The 19,997-nt window shown below is 36.6% G+C and overlaps 1 protein-coding gene and 1 pseudogene across 3 annotated transcripts in view; both read left to right on the top strand.

Annotated features, from left to right (window-relative positions):
- Positions 1-19,997, top strand: part of ZRANB3 (zinc finger RANBP2-type containing 3) — a 265,687-nt gene that overhangs the window by 111,718 nt on the left and 133,972 nt on the right. For all 3 annotated transcript variants that reach the window (XM_036858718.1, XM_036858719.1, XM_036858720.1), the window contains one exon: positions 2,656-2,674. In XM_036858718.1, the coding sequence (XP_036714613.1) occupies positions 2,656-2,674 (19 nt within the window). The remainder of the gene's footprint in view (positions 1-2,655; positions 2,675-19,997) is intronic.
- LOC118897758 lies at positions 16,185-17,705 on the top strand (annotated as a pseudogene).

The following is a 19,997-nucleotide window of genomic DNA, read 5'->3' as shown; positions in this document are numbered from 1 at the left end:
CTTCTCTTTCACTAGGTATGTGTTCTGATTATTCACTTGTATTCTCCTTTTTCAAATGTTGGGGCCTCTCACATGATCTGTTATTTTTTTATGATAGCTCATTGGAAATCAGGTCTGGTTGCTGAACTGCCCTTAATAGCAGGAATGCCAGAGGTTGGGATAGATATAGTGCCTAAAGTTGAAGGACAGCCCCACTAGAGATTACACCTGGGGTCTTCAGATACTTGAAAGCCAAGCCAATCCAGCAATCCACAGCCCTTAGTTGTTGCCTGGGGCTTTGATGCTGCTTTTCAGTCAGTTAGCCACCCACAGGGCAATTTAGTTGCATACCAGTTCTTCACTAGAGTCATAAACCTTATCTAGCAGCCTGCAGGTCACAGCCTCTGCTTCTCTTTAGAAAGTTAAGGAACTTGGAGTTGGGCATAGAGGAAAACAAGCCACAGTCAAGTTGTCATATTACAGAATACCCTGGATCCTTTCTCATTCCAATGCCCTTACATTCTAATGACTCTCAGATTTATTATATCTCCAGTTCCCTACCTTTCTCCCAACTCACATATCCAGTGGCCCACTCAACAGTTCAACTCGGATATCTAATGGATATCACAAAGGTTACACGTCCAAACCGAATTTTGGATTATCATCTCCAAACCTACTCTTCTCCCAGCCTTTCCTGTCTCAGTGAGTGCATTACCCTCATTTTTCAGTTAATTGCTTAAGACAGTATCTTAAGATTCATTCTTCCCTCTCTCTCATTTTATATCCACATCCCAATCGATCAGCAAATCCTGTTGGCTGTACTTTCAAAATGTACCTAAACTGACCACTTCTCACCTCCTTCATCTCTACCATGCATCCATCTATCCTTTTTCCTTTCCTGGTCTACTTCAGGTGCCTCCTGACTGCTTTCTGTGCTCTGCTCTTGCCCTCTACAGTTTATTCTCTAGAAGGCAGAGTAAACTTTTTAAAAGGTAAAACGTTGCTTACCTCCAAAGGATTCTAAGAAAATCTAGACTTCGTGCCATTGCTTATAAGGCTCACCGTGGTCAGGACCCCAGGTGCTTCCAACCTTATTTTCTACCATTTTCCATGACTCAGTCCACTTTAATCACGTTAGCGTCCTTCCTCTTGCTTAACTACATCATAACCATCTTATCTCAGGACTCTGGCACTTGCTCATCACTTTGTTGAGAGTACCCTTCCTCCAGATTTTCTCATGATGCCCTTCCTCGTTAAATTTGTGATTTGTTCAGATCTGTTGGAATTGCCTTATCATAAAGATTATTCCTGACCACCCTATAAAATAGCTCCTCCCTTATTTCCCTTTTCCACTTACCCTGTTTTAGTTTTTTCAACAGCATGTATCACCAGTTGAATCATTTATTTGTTCATTGTCAGAAATTCTTCCAGTCACCATCTATGAGGGAAAGAGTTTTAAATTCACTGCTATATCCCTAGCACATAGGACAGAGCCAGATACATAGTAGGCACTCAATATGTAATATATACTTCAAGTGACATCTTTGCCAAATTTGAGTTGGATTTTACAATGAAAAAGTGGGTATATGTATGAATCTTCCTGGAAATAAGTCATATTTTTCGAAGTATTGCTTTTTAGTTTTCTACTTTTTTAGGCTTGTTTGCAAAAAATGTAATGAACTGTTTACTCTTGCATATGTTTTAAATTTCAGTTAAAGTATTTGTATTTTATTTTTCCATAAAAGTACTTAATATGTAACCTGACGTCTTTTTACATTTTAAGAACGAAATTCCATTTTACTTGTAACTTATTCTTTAATGATATATTTATTAATTTATTAATTTATTAATTTGTGTCTTATGTTAAAAGAAACCATGTAGTATTGTATAATGTCAAGGCCATTGGGAATAAAGGAAGGAAAAAATACAAATAGGGACTTTTTTCCTCTCTGATTTTTATAATATTCCAGTATTTTTTTTTACATTGCCTGGAAATCCCCTCAGTTAAGAGATTGGTTTTTCTCCTTACAATGTACTCACTGTCTCTAAGGGGCCCCTCATGATCTTGACCATATCTGCTATTCTTTCTTTTTGCTCTTTGGTTTTGTCTTCTACTTAGGACCTCAGTTTATGCCTCCATCCTCAATTTTCAATGGATAGAATTTATTTCTATAGGTTAACAAGAAAGAACAGAGAAGAGAGAACTCAGTAAAATAATAGTAGAAACCAAAATTCAGCTTGAAAATAGGCTTAGCATGTATAATATAGCGTATATACTTCTATGTATAACATGCTAATGCACTTTAATACAGCATTCTTCTAATCTCTAGGGAAGACCAATTTTAAGGTTTATTGGTACGGAGGGAAGTCATTGGTACAGTCACTTGCCATTTTGCTCACATTTTGAAGGGTCATTGTAGCTGTCACCGTGGGTGGGATGTAGGAAACAGCACACCTGAAACTCTAACACTCCCACATTCATATGCTGTTGGCAGCTGGAGAGTCTTATAAATCAGCAGTGGCCCATATTCTCATGCACACTTATAAACACCTCTCTCTGGCTTAGTACTTTAACATTTGTAAACTATTTTGTGGCAAGCTACTCGATCAGAACTTTTTAAATGGCTGACTTTGGTAATTAAGAGATTAATTTGGTTTTATTTTTATTTTTTCCAGGTGTATGGTGGCTGATGAAGTAAGTGTTTTCATGATTTTTATGTCTTTTATAAAATTCCCCAACCAGTTTTTATTGTCTGTTATTTACCCTGTGCTCTCTGTCTTTCATATGACTATATATCTGTATATGGAGAGGACAGGGGGAGAGCGAGGGAGGGCGGGGCATGGGGGCAGCAGAGAGAATAAGAATGAGAAAGAGAGTGTGCGTGTGCGCGTGCCCGTGCGCAAGGCATGCATTTGGAACATGTTAGTGTTAACATTAGTGATCCAAAATTCTATATTTTTGGCCTCAGAAGCATGAATGCAGCCCCAAATGAAACTGAACCCTTTTCTACTTGTCATAATGCTGCTTGCTTAGAAGCTGAACTTTTAAGATTTTGCTCTAAAGGTTATTGTTAATTGTTTTGTATGAGTGTGAAGCATAATGTTAAAATGGTATTTTATTATTACTAAACAATTTGATACCTTTAAGGGGCATGTACTCGTATACATTCATATTCAGGTTTTTTCACTGAAATGGAAGTTCTTGCTACATAAACTACAATACTCTTTACATACATTCTCAGAATGATGTAGATCAATAAAGTTCTAATTTTTAATATCATTTTGGAAAATGTGTTGCTGTTTTCATGATGTCTTTAAGGATAACAGCAAAACGTATACATTTAAAAATATAATAGAGATGAGGAAAATGGATACTGAATTTTTTAAAAATATAAGTGAAACCATAAAAGATTCTCCCAATAAACTGTCTTTTAGTTTTAGTTACATGTAGACTCACCAATGGCTTATCTCCACTATCTCTTCTTCAGGAAAAAAAATGAATAAGAGTATAATATGCACATGAATGCCAAGCAGAAAGTTCATATAGGGTTTCTTGGTTCATGCTGATTTATAATTACTGAAGTTTTTAGTTTGAACTCTTCATTCTATAGGCATTTGTTTAGACTAGATGTTATAGTTAGAAACAGTCATTGCCTGTGAAAAACTTCAACAGTGTAATTAAAGAGACAGGACATAGACATTTGGAAAATAGAAATTTCTCTTTTGGAACAGGATGCATTCTAAAAGAATCTTCATAAATTTATAGATTTGAGAGTCCAAAATGACTAAAAAGAAGCTTATGTTTTTAATCCCTGAATATGTTTTCACCAAATAGGAATATAAATTCATCCTTCAACCTCCAAACTAGGCATAACCATTTTATATAATATGTATAAAATGTGTGTGTGATATATGTATGGATGTGTGTATCAATAATTTTTTTTAAACAGACCAGTTTTATGTCCACGGTAAATATACCATAATGTGTAACATTATCTTGATAATCTCCCCAAGCAATTCATGGGGAACATCTTAGTGGCTATGACATTGCATTGCTACCTTGTTCTTCAATTTGATGTTGTAGAGATTTGAATAGGCCTTAAATGTGCAGAATCATTCATGGATTGAACTTGATCAGCACCTTAACTCTTCTTAACTTTTATATTCTCCAACAAACTCCTGTCTTCTCCTCAGTTGACATTAGACTAAGGATTATGCATGATGAGTTCATGATGAACCTTTTAGCCAACAAGTTTTTCTTTATACCAATCACTTTTCATCTCCTATTATTTACAGTTACACTTGTTACATGTTGAGTGATTTGTGCTTGTCTTTCAAAACCATTCTTATTTTTTTATTTAATAAATTTAAAAGAACCATTTAATATTTTCTCAGTACTTAAGATTCCACTTTTGTGTCCCTCATATCTCCTTTTTTTCACCAGCATTTTAAAGACTCTCATTCTTTTACAACTATTTGACTTTCCAAGGTTTATTATTTTGAATCCTATCAATAAAGTTAATTAAGGAAAAATCCTCAATTTTACACATAAGTACGAAAAACAGGCCACAGAAATAACATAGTGATGTACAATTCTAAGATCACAGCTCAAAACCACTAATATCCTCTGTTTTTGGTTGAGTTGAAATGCCATTTCTGTGGACTCTTACTGAGTTAGTGTGGATGAAAGTAAATTAAAAGTCTTGAAGTAGAAGGAAACTTGTATATATGTAAATTACATGAACTCTGGTTTGACCTTCATTTTATTTTCTAATACTGTTCTCCTTCTCTTGCTCTTATCACAAAATGGTAGTGAAGTCAGAGGAGGAAATGCAGTTTATAATTTGGAGGTCAACCAAGTTTTGATTTTTAAATTAAAAAATATATTTTGAGGGCTTCCCTGGTGGCACAGTGGTTAAGAATCCACCTGCCAATGCAGGGGACACAGGTTCAAGCCCTGGTCCGGGAAGATCCCACATGCCACGGAGCAACAAAGCCCGTGCGCCACAACTACTGAGCCTGTGCTCTAGAGCCCATGAGCCACAACTACTGAGCCCATGTGCCACAACTACTGAAGCCCGCGTGCCTAGAGCCTGTGCTCCGCAACAAGAGAAGCCACCCAGTGAGAAGCCCACGTGCCACAATGAAGAGTAGCCCCTGCTTGTTGCAACTAGAGAAAGCCCATGCACAGCAATGAAGACCCAACTCAGCCAAAAATAAAAAATAAATAAATAAATTTATTTTAAAAAAAATATATTTTTTGATATGATGAATATTTGACCCATCAAATAGCTAAAAGCTTTACAAGAGCAATATTACATCTCTGTTATTGAACCTACTTTTTTTTTTTTAAGATGCTTGAATACCCACTTAGAGTATTGTGTAATTTAGTTGTCTGCTGTGATCTTTCCTCCGTAGCTTTAGAAGCAAATGACTTCCTTCACTGGAATAACTCCCCTCTCTTCTAGTATTTTTCCACTATTTTCTTTTTCTAATGTATTCAATCTTTGTGGAATTATGTAATCTATCTACTGTATATAAGATAGTCATTAACCTAAAATTGGAATGATGACTTAAGTTCTGTTTAATTGTCTAATTGTGTGATCATTATTTCAATTATAAAACTATATTTCAGATAACCAACAAAGCTGCAACTTTTAATAAAATTAACTTTGCAAACTTAGTTTAAACTGTTTTAAATCCTTTTCCCCCTTCTTGGTTTAATGTAGTCAACTTGTTTCAAGAACCGTGTAGTAAATATACAGAAAGTCTTGTGAATTTGTATTCCTTTAATAATGGAATTCAGGCCACAGTCTGTAGTCAGGCTGTTGCACTATTATCTTTACTGTTTTTTAATACTTTTTAAACCACTGTGTCCTTGTTCTGTTGAAAATTATTGGAAATTTTTATTCATAAAAAGATTTTAAATGTGAAAAATAATTTCATATTAACACACACCAGGTAATTTAATTCGATATACATGAGGAAAATATTAAACCTATACACTTACTACCTTATTTGTCAAGTATCTAAAGGCTATTATTCTTTGTAGAAACCTAGCGTTTAGAAAATTTTTGTCATGTTCATTTTTACTTAAGAAGATGGGATTAACATCCTAGATTTATATGAATAGCCTAATGATTGTGTCCCTATAGACAAAATGCTGTCAGTACCTGGATTCTGTCTTGTCCATTGAATCTATTATCAAAGTCAGAAGATTCTTATGTGACATTTTTTGTTAGTACTCTACTTAAGTCCCGCGCCCCTGCCCCCCCTCCAGCTGTTCCCTAAGTTTCCTTCCTGTTACTTGAGAAAACATTTGGAGTCAGGGGGACGGTATACCAAATAAAGTATTGCTTTCCTTCCTTTTTCAAAAGAAAAGGAAACCATTTGTCAAGGCTAAGCTACTTGGCTTGGCTTACTTTGTGGCTATTTTGGGATTAATAGATATATATTTGGAACAGAGACCATAGAGTTATCATTATGGATGCTTTTCTTTTGGTCAAGGTGCTTCTCTGGAAGAGAAGTTTGGAGGGGGGAGGCTGTGGAACCTGTTGAGTGCTCGCAGAACTTTTTCTATAGGCTGAAGTTTGAAAAGCCATGTCATTTTCTCCGCAGGCAGAAATCTGTAGGTGTCTGGAAACACTGAAGAGCCCCCTCGGGAAGATTATTTCTATCAGAAGACCTTAAAATTGATATTGTGATGTAGTCTCTGCCAACATTAACTTTATAGGTTTGAGGACAAAGAAATTAAACTAGACATGAAGAATTTTAGTTTTCCTTTTATATAAGCCTACCCTGGTTTGACAAAGTGAGCTGAGGTGATAATTTTTATTCCATTTGCTTCTACAAATCCTTGTTTCCCTTTACCAGACCCAAGTTGAATTGAATACTTTCCCCTCTGAGCTTTCACTCCTTCTGATTCATAACCGCTCTTTGTTGGTGGTCCATTTCTGTTGAATGAATGGACTGATTAAAGAGTTAATACTTAATTAACACGTATGTGCCGGGTTCTGTTCTAGTGATTTACATGTATTAATTTATTTCATCCCAGGACAACCCAACAGAGTATTATGATTATTATTACCACCATCATTTTCCAGATGAGAAAGCTGAGGCACAGATATGTTAAGTAAATACAGCTAGAACATGCTAGGAGCTGATATCTAACCTGAAATAATCCAGCACCCAAGTCCATTATTGCTATTCTGTACAAAGTCTCCAGGTACTAGACTTTCTGTGTTTTAAAACATGATTCTTAAGTACAGAAGAATCTGCAAGACATAGTGCTCAAATGCATGAAGCTGAATGATACAGGTGATGGCATTTGTGCTGCTGAGATGGCCTCTCTTCCTCTAAATCAGTATCATTTGCCTGCTTCCTTCCTTTCCTCATTTTTAAGGCCAGCTTTACTATTTTTTGAATGTCCTTTTTTAAAAATAAGTTTTTAATTTTAGAACAGGTTTTGTTTTATAGAATTATTGTGAACATAGTACAGAGAGTTCTCATATGCCTCAAAGCCAGTCCCCCGTTACTGGTTACTTAGATTAGTAATGTCTCAATTAATGAACCAATATTCATATACTAGTATTGTTAACGAAAAACCATACTTCATTTAGATTTCCTCAGATTTTCACTGATGTCCTTTTTCTTTTCCAGGATTCCATCCAGTATACACATTACATTTAGTAGTCATGTCTTAAATAGACATGACAGATAGCCAATCTCTTGGTTGTGACAGTTTCTCAGACTTTCCTTGTTTTTGAAGACCTTTACAGTTTTGAGAATTAATGGTTCAGTATTTTGTAAAATGTCCCTTAATTGGGATATGTTGTCTGATGTTTTTCTCATGATCAGACTGGGGTACTGTGTTTTGGGCAAGAAGACCACAGATGTAAAGTGCCATTGTCATCATGTCATACCAAGGGTACATAATATCAATATGACTTATCACTGTTAATGTTAACCTTGATCACCTAGTTTGATGTAATGTTTGTCAGGTTTTTCCCCTGTAAAGTTACTGGATTGTTTTTTTTTTTGGTCCCTTCCCATACTGTATTTTTTGAAGGAAAGTAACTATATGCAGCCCATACTTAAGAAATGGGGATTTATGCTCTACTTCCTTAAAGGCAGAATACATAAATACATAAATTATTCAGAATTCATTTGATCACTCACTTACTTTATCATGTATTCATATCAGTAGGACTCATGGATATTGACTTTATTTTGTTGCTAAAATGGTTCCGCCTTTGGCCATTGGGAGCTCTTTGAATTCACTCCTCTGTCCCTTTGACATGCCCCCTTCATTGTAGGCTGTTCTGTTTGGGGTTTTGTGTTTTGTTTTCTTTGGTTTTTCAGCATTTTCTTACTTTCTGGCACTACAAGATGCTCCAGGCTCATCCTGTATATTTCCTACCCCAGTACTTGAATCACGCATTTCTCCAGGATACCCTGGTTCTTTCTATTGGAGAAAGATATTAGAACCAGATCTAGGTGCTAGGTGTCCTCCTTTTTACTGGGGTGTCATTTCTTCTAGATCCTCTCAGCTGACCAAGCAAGGAGATAAATGCATGTGTACTTACATATGTGTGTGTATGTACATATTTATGAATATTTATCTATGTAGCCATCTGTATCTGTATTTAAGCTAAACATGAGTTCCTGTTGATGTCTCCAGCTCTAATCCATCACCACATGGATCATTCTAACTTCTCCCCTCGCTTAACTATATCTTGCCACTCCATCAGTGAGTATCCTGATAGTTCTCACCATCTGCCATCCATTTAATTAATTATGCACTTCTAGTATACATGCGTGGTGGTTTCAGTATTATTAACCTGTACCCCGACAGGAAGGAAAATTATCAACTAGAGTGCAGTGCTTAGGTACAGTTCCTTTTACCTTTATTTTTACAGATTCCATTCATTTTCAGAATTACTTTAAGTCAGACCTTATTCCTTTACTCTGTTCAGTGAGGTTGTTTCATATACCTATAATACATTTAAATTATTGTATCACACTTCACATTCCATCATGGGATCCTCTGACCTCCTAAATTATTTTTTAATTATTTGTATACATCAAAATGTACTTTTTGTAATGTAAATTTCTGTGGATTTTCACAAATGCTTAATGTCTTGTAATCACCATTACAGTATCATGTAGAATAGTTTTACTGCTCAAACAATCCCCTGTGCTTCACTTATTTAATTCCCTTCAGACCAAAACCCCCAATAACCAAAGATGTGTTTAATGACTCTGTCATTTTGCCTTTTCCAGAATGCCATATGATTGGCAGCATACAGTTTGTAGCTTTTTCAGACTGGCTTTTTTCACCTAGCCTATGCATTTAAGTTTCAGCCACGTCTTTTTGTGGCTTGATAGCTCTTCTTTTTAATCACTGAATAAAATCCCATTATATGGATGTACCACAGTTTGTTTTTCCATTCACCAAGATGAAGGGACATATTTGTTGCTTCCAGTTTTGACGATTATGTAGGTTTTTGTGTGGGTATACTCAGTTGAGTAATTATCTAGGAGTGCAGTTGCTGGATTGTATGGTATGTTAGTTTCCTAGGGCTGCCATAAAAAGTACCACAAACTTGGTGTCTTAAAACAACAGAAATTTATCCTCTCTCAGTTCTAGAGGCTAGAAGTCTGAAATCAAGGTGTCAGGAGGTTTGGTTCCTTCTGAGGGCTCTGAGGGAGAATCTGTTTAATGCCTTTCTCCTGGTTTCAGGTGATGGCCGGCAGTCTTTGGCATTCCTGGGTTTGTAGATGCATCACTTCAATCTCTGCCTCTATCTTCATGGGGCATTCTCCTTTTGTCTGTGTCTCTTCTCCTTTTGTAAAAACATCAGTCACATTGGGTTAAGGGCTCACCCTACTGTAGTATGACATCATCTTAACCAATTACATCTGCAACAACCCTATATCCAAATAAGGTCACATCCTGAAATACTGAGGGAATAGGGCTTCAATATATCTTTTGGTAGGGGGTGGGGGGGAGACACAATTCAACCCATAATACATGGTGAGACTATGTTCACTTTTGTCAGAAACTGTCAAACTGTCTTCAGAAGTGTATCATTTTGCATTCCCACCAGTAATCAATGAGAATTCCCCTTGCCCTGCATCCTCACCAGCAGTTGGTATTGTCAGTTAAAAAAATTTTTTTTAAATTTTAGCCTTTGTACTGGGCATAGTTATATTTCATTATTCTTTTAACTTGCAGTTCTCTAATAACATATGATATCGAGCATCCTTTCATTTGTTTATTTTCCATCTCTAAGCCTTCTTTGGCAAGGTCTTTGTTCAGTTCTTTTGCCCATTTTTTAATTGGATTATTTCTTTTTGTTGTTGAGGTTTAAGAGTTCTTTGTATATTTTAGGTACAAGTCCTTTATCAGATATGTGATTTACAGATATTTTCTCCAGTGCTGTGACTTGTCTTTTTATTCTTCTAAAAGTTTCTTTCACAGAGCAGAAGTTTTTACCTTTAATGAAGTCCAGCCTATCAATTTTTTCTTTCATTGATTATCCTTTTGGTCTTATATCTCATTGCCACACCCAAGGCCACCTAGATTTTCTCTTATGTTGTCTTCTAGAAGTTTTGTAATGTCACATTACACTTCGGTCTATGATCCATTTTGGGTATAAAGTTAGTTTCTAGATTCTTTTTCTTACATATGGATGTGCAGTTGTTCCAGCAACATTTGTTGAAAAGAGTGTCCTTTCACCACTGAATTAGCTTTCTTCTTTGTCAAAGATCAGTTGACTTTATTTGTATGGGTCTATTTCTAGGCTCTCTCTTATGTCCCAATGATCTGTATCTATTCTTTCACCAGTACCACACTGTCTTGATTACTGTAGCCTTATAATGATACTTGAAATTGGGTGGTGTGATTCATCCAAATTTGTTCATCTTCTTTAGTACTGTGTTGGCTATTCTAGGTCCTTAGTCTTTCCATATAAATTTTAGAATCAGTTTCTCAGTCTCTACAAACAGCTTGCTGGGATTTTGACTGGGATTGCATTGCATTTATAGATAAAGATGGGAAGAATCAATAGATCTATAGACCAAGTTGGGAAGAAAGTTTAACAATGTGAGTCTTTAGTCCATGAACACAGACTATCTCTCCGTTTATTTAGAAATTCTTTGATTTTTTTTCTCATCAGTAATTTTCTTTCCTTTTATTTTGTACTGAGGTATGATTGACATACAACATTATATGTAGTTTCAGGTATACAACATAATGATTTGGTATTTGTATATGTTGCAAAATGATCACCACAATAAGTCTAGTTAACATCTGTTACTGTACAGTTACTAAATTATTTTTCTTGTGATGAGAACTTTTAAGATCTACTCTTTTAGCAACTTTCAAATATACAGTGTGGTATTATTAATTACAGCCACCAAGCTGTACATTACATCCCCATGACTCATTTATTTTATGACTTGAAGTTTGTACCTTTAGACCCTCTTCACCTATTTCATCCGCCCTCAATCCTCTGCCTCTGACAACCACCAATCTTTTTTTTAATTTTCTTGGCTGCGTCAGGTCTTAGTTGCAGCAAGCGAGATCTTTCATTGCAGTGCGTGGGCTTTTCTCTAGTTGTGGCGCACAGGCTCCAGGGCGCATGGGCTCTGTAGTTTGCGGCACGTGGGCTGTCTCGTGGAGGTGCGCAAGCTCAATAGTTGTGGCGCGCAGGCTTAGTTGCCCCACGGCATGTGGGATCTTAGTTCCCCGACCAGGGATCGAACCTGCATCCCTTGTATTGGAAAGTGGATTCTTCTACCAGTGGACCACCAGGGAAGTCCCTGGCAACCACCAATCTGTTTTCTGTATCTATGAGCTCAGTTTTGTTTTGTTTCCACAAATAAATTAGATCAGGGGCTTCCCTGGTGGCGCAGTGGTTGAGAATCTGCCTGCCAATGCGGGGGACGCGGGTTCGAGCCCTGGTCTGGGAAGATCCCACATGCCGTGGAGCAACTCGGCCCGTGAGCCACAATTGCTGAGCCTGCGCGTCTGGAGCCTGTGCTCGGCAACGAGAGGCCGTGATGGTGAGAGGCCCGCGCACCGTGATGAAGAGTGGCCCCCGCTTGCCACAACTAGAGAAGGCCCTCGCACAGAAACGAAGACCCAACACATACATACATACATACATACATACATACATAAAAAGAATGTAAGCAGACAAGAATAGCATTAAAAAAAAAAAAAAATAAAAATAAAAAAATAAATAAATTAGATCATACAGTACTTGTCTTTCTTTGTATGACTTATTTCACTTAGTATGATGCCTGTAAGGTCCATCCATGTTGTCACAAATGGCTGAATAATATTCTGTGTGAGTATGTGTTTTTATATATATATATATATAATATATATATCTCTCACAAATTCTTTATCCATTCATCCATAGATGGACACAGGTTGCTTCCATGTCTTGCCTATTGTAAATAATGCTGCAGTGAACGTGGGAGTGCATGTATCTTTTTTAGTTAGTGTTTTCATTTTCTTTGGATAAATACCCAGAAGTGGAATTGCTTTATCATGTGGTAGTTCTATCTCTAATTTTTTGAGAAACCTCCAGCCACAGTGGCTGTACCAATTTTTTTTCCCACCAACAGTGCAGGAGGGTTCCTATTTCTCCACATCCTCATCAACACTTGTTATTTCTTATTTTGATAATACCTATTCTAATAGGTATAAGGTGGTATCTCATTGTGGTTTTGATTTGCATTTCTCTGATGATTAGTGATGTTGAGCATCTTTTCATGTACCTGTTGGTCATCTGTATGTCTTCTTTGGACAAATGTCTATTTGGTCTTTTGCCCATTTTTTAATTGGGTTTTTGTTTGTGGGGCTTTTTTTTGCTGTTGAGTTGTAGGAGTTCCTTATATATTTTGGACATTAACTTCGTATTAGATATGTGGTTTGCAAATATTTTCTTCCATTCTAGAGGTTGTTTTCTCATTTTGTTGATGATTTCATTTGCTGTGTAGAGCTTTTTATTAGTTTGAGGTAAACCCACTTGTTTATTTTTGCTTTTTTTGCCTTTGCTTTTGGTGTCAAATTCCAAATCATAGCCCAGACTGATGTCAAGGAGTTTACCCCCTACGTTTTCTTCTAGGAGTTTTATGGTTTCAGATCTTACATTCAAGTCTGTAATCCATTTTAGGTTAACTTTTGTGTGTAGTGTAAAATAGTGATCAAAACTCATTCTTTCTTTTGCATGTGACCATCCAGTTTTCCCAACACTATTTATTGAAGGGCCTGTCCTTTCCCCTCTATGTATTCTTGGTTCCTTTGTTATAAATTAATTGACCATATAGTCATGAGTTTATTTTTGGCTCTGTTCTGTTCCATGGATCAATATGTCTGTTTTTATGCAAATTCCATACTGTTTTGATTACTATCACTCTGTAATATAGTTCAGACTCAGGGAGAGTGATGCCACAGCTTTGTTCTTTTTTCTCATGATTGCTTCGGTTATTGGGGTCTTTTCTGGTTTCATACAAATTTTATGATTGTTCTATTTTTGTGAAAAATGCCATTTTAATTTTGATAGGGATTGCATAGAATCTTAGATTGCTTTGGGTAGTATGGACAGTTTAACAATATTAATTCTTCCACTCCATGAGCATGAAATATCTTTCCTCTTTTTGATGTCTTCTATTTTTTCATCAGTGTCTTGATAATTTTCAGTGTACAGGTCTTTCACGTCCTTGGTTAAATTTATTCCAAGGTATTTTATTCTTTTTGATGCAATTACAGGGTTTTTTTCCTTTATTGCTCTTTCTGATAGTTTGTTGTTAGTGACTAGAAATGCTAGAAATGCAACAGATTTTTATATATTGATTTTGTATTCTGCAACTTTACTGGGTATGTTGATTAGCCCTCACAGTTTTTGGTGAGTTTTTTGGGTTTTCTATATATAATATCATATCTACAATCTATATACCTTTTGTATCCTTTTCTTGTCTTTGTACTAGCTAGGTCTTCTAAAACAGTGTTGAATAGGAATGGTGAGACAAGATGTCCTTGTCTTTTTTTTTTTTTTTTAAGCAGATTTTTTTTAAAATTTATTAATTTATTTTTGGCTGTGTTGGGTCTTTGTTTCTGTGCAAGGGCTTTCTCTAGTTGCGGCAAGCGGGGGCCACTCTTCATCGCGGTGCACGGGCCTCTCACTATCGTGGCCTCTCTTGTTGCGGAGCACAGGCTCCAGATGCGCAGGCTCAGTAGCTGTGGCTCACGGGCCCAGTTGCTCCGCGGCATGTGGGATCTTCCCAGACCAGGGCTCGAACCCGTGTCCCCTGCATTGGCAGGCAGATTCTCAACCACTGCGCCACCAGGGAAGCCCAAGACGTCCTTGTCTTGTTCTCAGTCTTAGGAGGAAGGTGTCCAGTTTCTCACCATGAAGTGTGATGTTAGCTGTAGGTATTTTGTAGATAACTCTTTATCAAATTGAGGAAATTCTCCTGGGTTCCTAGTTTTCTGAGAGCTTTTGTCATGACTGGGATTTGGTTTTTGTCAGCTGCTTTTTCTGCATCAGTTGATAAAGTCATATCATTTTTTTATTCTTTAGTCTATTGTTGTAATGGATTACATTTATTCACATTCAAGTGTTGATGAACCAGTCTTGCATACCTAGGATAAATTCTACTTGGCCATGGTATATAATTCTTTTTTATACATTCCTAGATTTGGTTTGCTAATATTTTGTTGAGGATTTTCACATCTATGTTCCTGAGAGGTATTGATCTGTAGGTTTTTTGGGTTTTTTACATAATATCTTTGTTTTTGGTGTTAGGGTAAATCTGGCCTTGTAGAATGAGTTAGGAAGTGTTCCCTTTGTTTTACAAAGGCCAAAGCTGAATCAAATGAAAATAGCTACCCTTTACGGCTGCTAGAGTTGTATTCCTCAAATTCTCCATTTCCCCCTGTTGCCTATAAAGTAAAGCACTTTACATCGTAGCCGCTACCGGTGTCTTCTATTCTCTTCTCCCCTTCTCTGGCATCAATTCTAGTGACACTTCCATCTCCCTACCTATTATAATATCTACCACTTATTATAAATGTTATATTAGACAGGTTAATCTCTCTGAGCCTCCGTTTCTTTACATAAATTTGCGAATAATAATACTTTTCTCATGAGATTACTTAAGTAAGGAACAGGAGGAATATATCTCAGATATTACTTTCCCCTATTCTATTCCCAAACACCATGACTTTTTAAGCTTTGCTATCTCTATACATGCTGTTCTTTTTCTGATTAATTCCTTTCCTTTTGTGTCCCCATCTTACCCCAAGTTCACCTAACAAAAGTATCATTCAAAACCCTCTTCAAATATCACTTCCTCTGTGTCACCATCTGTATCACCTCTGTATCACCAGCCTTTGAGCCTCTTGGTTCCTATGTGCTCTCACTTCTACTTTAGTTTGAATCATGTTCTAGTGTACTTAACTGGTTCTTTCCCAAAGATTGGAACTCCTAGGACTCAAGCCATATCTACCTAGCAGTGTCTAGGGAATAGTAGATTTCAAGTTAATGCCTTCTGAATGAATGAATAAGAGAATGAATCTTTTGTCTCATTAATTGTTGTTGATTTGAGACCTTTGGGCTCATCTCAGATAAGCATCTCTTTATCTGAACAAAAGGGACATCTTGTCTATAGTCACGAGTACTTTAAATTATGTCCACTACCACCCACCTCCAGTTATTCTTGTGACATGGAGGTAATGGAGAAAAGATTCCTCTAAGTGGGTTTTGGAGGTTGGGGTCTTTTTAAAAAAACTATTAAAATGTCTAGCATAGGGTTTCCCTGGCAGTTTAGTGGTTAAGACTCTATGCTTCCAATGCCGGGGTCACCTGTTCGATCCCTGGTTGGGGAACTTATCCCACATGCTGCGCGGTATGGCCAAAAAGAAGAAGAAAAAGAAAATCAACTAAAAAAAAAAAATGTCTAGCATAGAGTTGTCTTGCTTTCCTTCAGGTCATCCTCAGTTTGAAATGTTTTTATCTTGAACACTTGAAACGTATAAAACTAATGCAACTGATTTCATTTTCAATTTTAAAGAAGAAGTTTACCCTGATTTCTTTGTGGGCGGTGATGTAATTTTGTTCAGGGCTCCTGCTGTTTTGCACAGCTGGGCTATTGCAATGTTCTCTCCATAGTCTTGGACAAGATTCAAAATGAAACGCAGAAGTGACAGCAATGGTGAGTTAAACCGTACCCAGAAAGAGTCAGACACAAAGCATCTTCCTGGAATATAATGTTTATAACTCATATAAGCATGGAAAGGCACAAAGCACTAATGCCATTGTGTCACCCTAAGGCACTGTTATTATACAGTAATACTCCCAAGTACATTGTAAGGAAGATGTTGCACACATTCCTGCCTCACCAATTTTTATTAACTGAAATGTTCTTAATGGGATAGAAATTATTTAAAATCTGGAGGGGAGGTTAAAATTAATTATCACCCCATAATCTGCTTTTTTTTTTTTTTTTTTTAAAGTAATGGACTTAAGTTTCCACAGAACTTGAACAGCTCTAAGGGGCCACATCTGCACTGAGAATTGGACAACATTTCTGCTCCAGATTTTTCATAGATAGCAGCTAGGGATTGTTATCAATCCAAGTCTTATTTCTTTACATTAGAACATTTTAGACTATTTTTTCCTTTAGCCATTGATTAACCTACCTTTTACTCCTGTATATTATTGAGGGTCTTCTATTTGAAAAGTTATTATGAATATAGATTAAGAAACATGTCCACTATCTGAGAAGCTTTCAATCAGGAAATGAAGGTTGTGGGGTGTGTGTCTCTGTGTGATATATGTAAAATGTAGAATACTAGAAATATTGGAAATGAAGTTTACAATATAACTTCCATGGTACTTTTGTGGAAGGTAACATTAATTCCAGCTTGATTAAGTCAGAATGCTTTGTAAAGGAGGTAGATTTAAGGTGAGTCTTACAGAAGAGGTAAGTATAAAACCAGCACTGAAAAAAGGAAAATTGACGAATTTATTGACTTTCCAGTGTTTGTGAGCTGTATTTTCACAGAACTGAGATTGAGACTTGATGGTATGAGGCTATGAAGTTTCTGCTTTAATTATTTCAGCTACAGCTGCCTCACTTTTTCTGCTTGATAAATGTTGAGTTTCTATGTAGTGTTTTATTTGAAAATGGCTTACATTGCTTTTTAAAAGTTTAAAAACTGCTTTTCTCGATTCTTTAGTGTCTTCTTTTTCTGTTACAGTGATGTGAAGTATGTATCTTTCTTAACCTTTATCTAACTTTATTCATAAGTGATCCAAAAGTTTTCAATAGAATGATTCAATCTTTGGCATTTTCTGCAAGTTTTTATCACATTTTCTTTCCCTCAAGCTATAAAGTTAATTCAGAAAGTTAAACTAGACACAGGGGAACAAGGTCGTGAGGAAAGGAAGGCTTGGTGTGCTGCCTCCATTTCTTCCACCTTCAGTCTTTGTGCCTTTCACAGTTTCCGACAGAGCTGTGTTGGGACAGCCTGTCTGGAGGTTCACAGCCCCTGTGGTGCGTAGGAGCCACTATGAGGAGGGTCCAGGGAAGTATTTACTATTCTAGTGGAAAACAAGTAGCAGTTACTACTTATGATCGCTTTGTACTTTGGATCTGGATTTGCTGCACCTTTCTTTGTAGGAAGACACCAACTGCTTAAAAAATAATCCATGAAACACATATGAAAAGGAGTATTTTAAGAGGTGCACTCTCTTTGAAAAAAGATCTGACTCTTGGACTTGATAAATGGAATATTTATAAATGGAATGGAATATTTATAAATGGAATATTTCCTGCCATATCAATAAACAAAGGATGTCACAGTCACCAATGATTGCAGCCCTCCAACGTGAGCTGGTGAGCCCTGAGGAAACTCGGGGCTGAAAAGAATACCTGCCATCTAGCAGCCATCAGACTGCAGCCACTCCCTGCGGTGAGCCCTGAGGAAACTCAGGGTGTGAAAATACAGACCCCAGATAGCTAAGGTGCATATCAAAGGAATGATTTCAGTGAGCCCAGACTTCTGCATCTTCCCATACATAGAGAAGCGCTAAATTCCTTAACTTGAGAATCTGGTTTTCTTTATTTAAGGATAGTCTTTTTACGTCCCAATTACTTGCTCTTTGTTGCAAAACTCCTATATATCCTGGCTCCTCCCCCCACCTCTTCAGGAGCAGTTTCTCAGAGTTACGTGAAACGCTGTCTCCCGGGCTGCAGTCTTCATTTTGCCCCAAGTAAAACTTAACTCGCAACTCTCACGTTATGCATATATTTTTCTTAATTCAACAAATTCAACATACTAGATATGTTTGTAAATAAACTTAAGGCATTAACAAAAGAAAGAAAATTAAACTACTCTGTGTATATACACATTTATATACATACATATATATATTATTTTTAAATTTTTTATTTATTTTTTTGGCCACGCCACGTGGCCTGCAGGATCTTAGTTCCCCGACCAGGGATCGAACCCGGGCCATGGCAGTGAAAGCGCCGAGTCCTAACCACTGGACCACCAGGGAATTCCCTACAATATATTTTTTAACAATGATAATATTTTCCTGTTGTTTTATAGTAAATGACATATTTCCAGAGAGTAAAAGTTTATAGAACGGCGAGGCATTCGATTTTTTTTGCCATGACATTTGAAAGCATAGTTTAACATTTTTTTAGTTACTCAAGGTTATCAACTACTGAGACAAGTTAGGCCCTTTACTTAAATCTCTTAGACTGTTTTAAATTATGTGTCTGCTTCTTTTTTGGCTGTGCCGTGCGCCATGCGGGATCTTAGTTCCCTGAGCTGGGATCGAACTTGCACCTCTGGCCTGTGTCTGCTTCTTAGTCTTCATTTTTTTTTTTAATTTAATTTTATTTATTTATTTATTTATTTATGGCTGTGTTGGGTCTTCGTTTCTGTGCGAGGGCTTTCTCTAGTTGCGGCAAGTGGGGGCCACTCTTCATCGCGGTGCGCAGGCCTCTCACTATCGTGGCCTCTCTTGTTGCGGAGCACAGGCTCCAGACGCGCAGGCTCAGCAATTGTGGCTCACGGGCCTAGTTGCTCCGCGGCATGTGGGATCCTCCCAGACCAGGGCTCGAACCCGTGTCCCCTGCATTGGCAGGCAGATTCTCAACCACTGCGCCACCAGGGAAGCCCCTTAGTCTTCATTTTTGCTACTCCAAGGCCTTTTGATTCCCTGTCTTAAGAGAGTTTACACATAAAATGAAATGACTCTTTATATATTTTTATTAATATTAGTACTGAGGCTATTAATGATAAATAACATTAGAAAAAATAAATGAAGTCATATTATCAGTTATTCCTTCACTTTTCAGTACACTTTTATTTAAAATCCCTATTTTAGGTTATTTCATAATATATCAATTTTTCAATTGAGTTTCTTTTAAAATTTTACCATTAATTCCTAACATTCATTACTTTCTTATTCCAACATTTTTATAGTATTTTAAATTTTCTTTACCTTATTAGTCTATGACAGAGTGTTCAAACGAATCTAATGAACTGTTTTCTCTACTTTTAACATCAGTAGCGTTTCCGTACAGTCAAGTCAAGCCTGGGTTAGATCTTAACATATGCAACTTCTCCGTATAAATTAACTTTTATTATTTATTGTTTGTTGTTATACTTATTAATACTTTGCAAGTGACATTTATTTTGATTCTAAAGCCAATTTGAATTTGTGTCATAAGATGATTTTCTTAGATAACATTTTCATTAAAATTTCTGAAGTTCAGATATATACATTTTCTCTAGTCAACTGGTTCCATAAAACCAGAGTCAATTTTTTATTTTGACGTGGATAATATTTAATAAATGAGGACTGTGACTAGCATATGATTCCATTATTATAATTTTGACATATCTCATTTCTTTTTATGGAGTAAAATTGAATTCCTTAAGTAATAATTAACGGGCTGTGCACTTTTGAGCATATTCT

This window comes from Balaenoptera musculus, chromosome 7 (assembly GCF_009873245.2).
Source record: "Balaenoptera musculus isolate JJ_BM4_2016_0621 chromosome 7, mBalMus1.pri.v3, whole genome shotgun sequence".
Classification (NCBI taxonomy): domain Eukaryota; kingdom Metazoa; phylum Chordata; class Mammalia; order Artiodactyla; family Balaenopteridae; genus Balaenoptera; species Balaenoptera musculus.
Note: the sequence above shows the minus strand (reverse complement) of the source record. Positions and strands in the feature narration are given on the sequence as shown.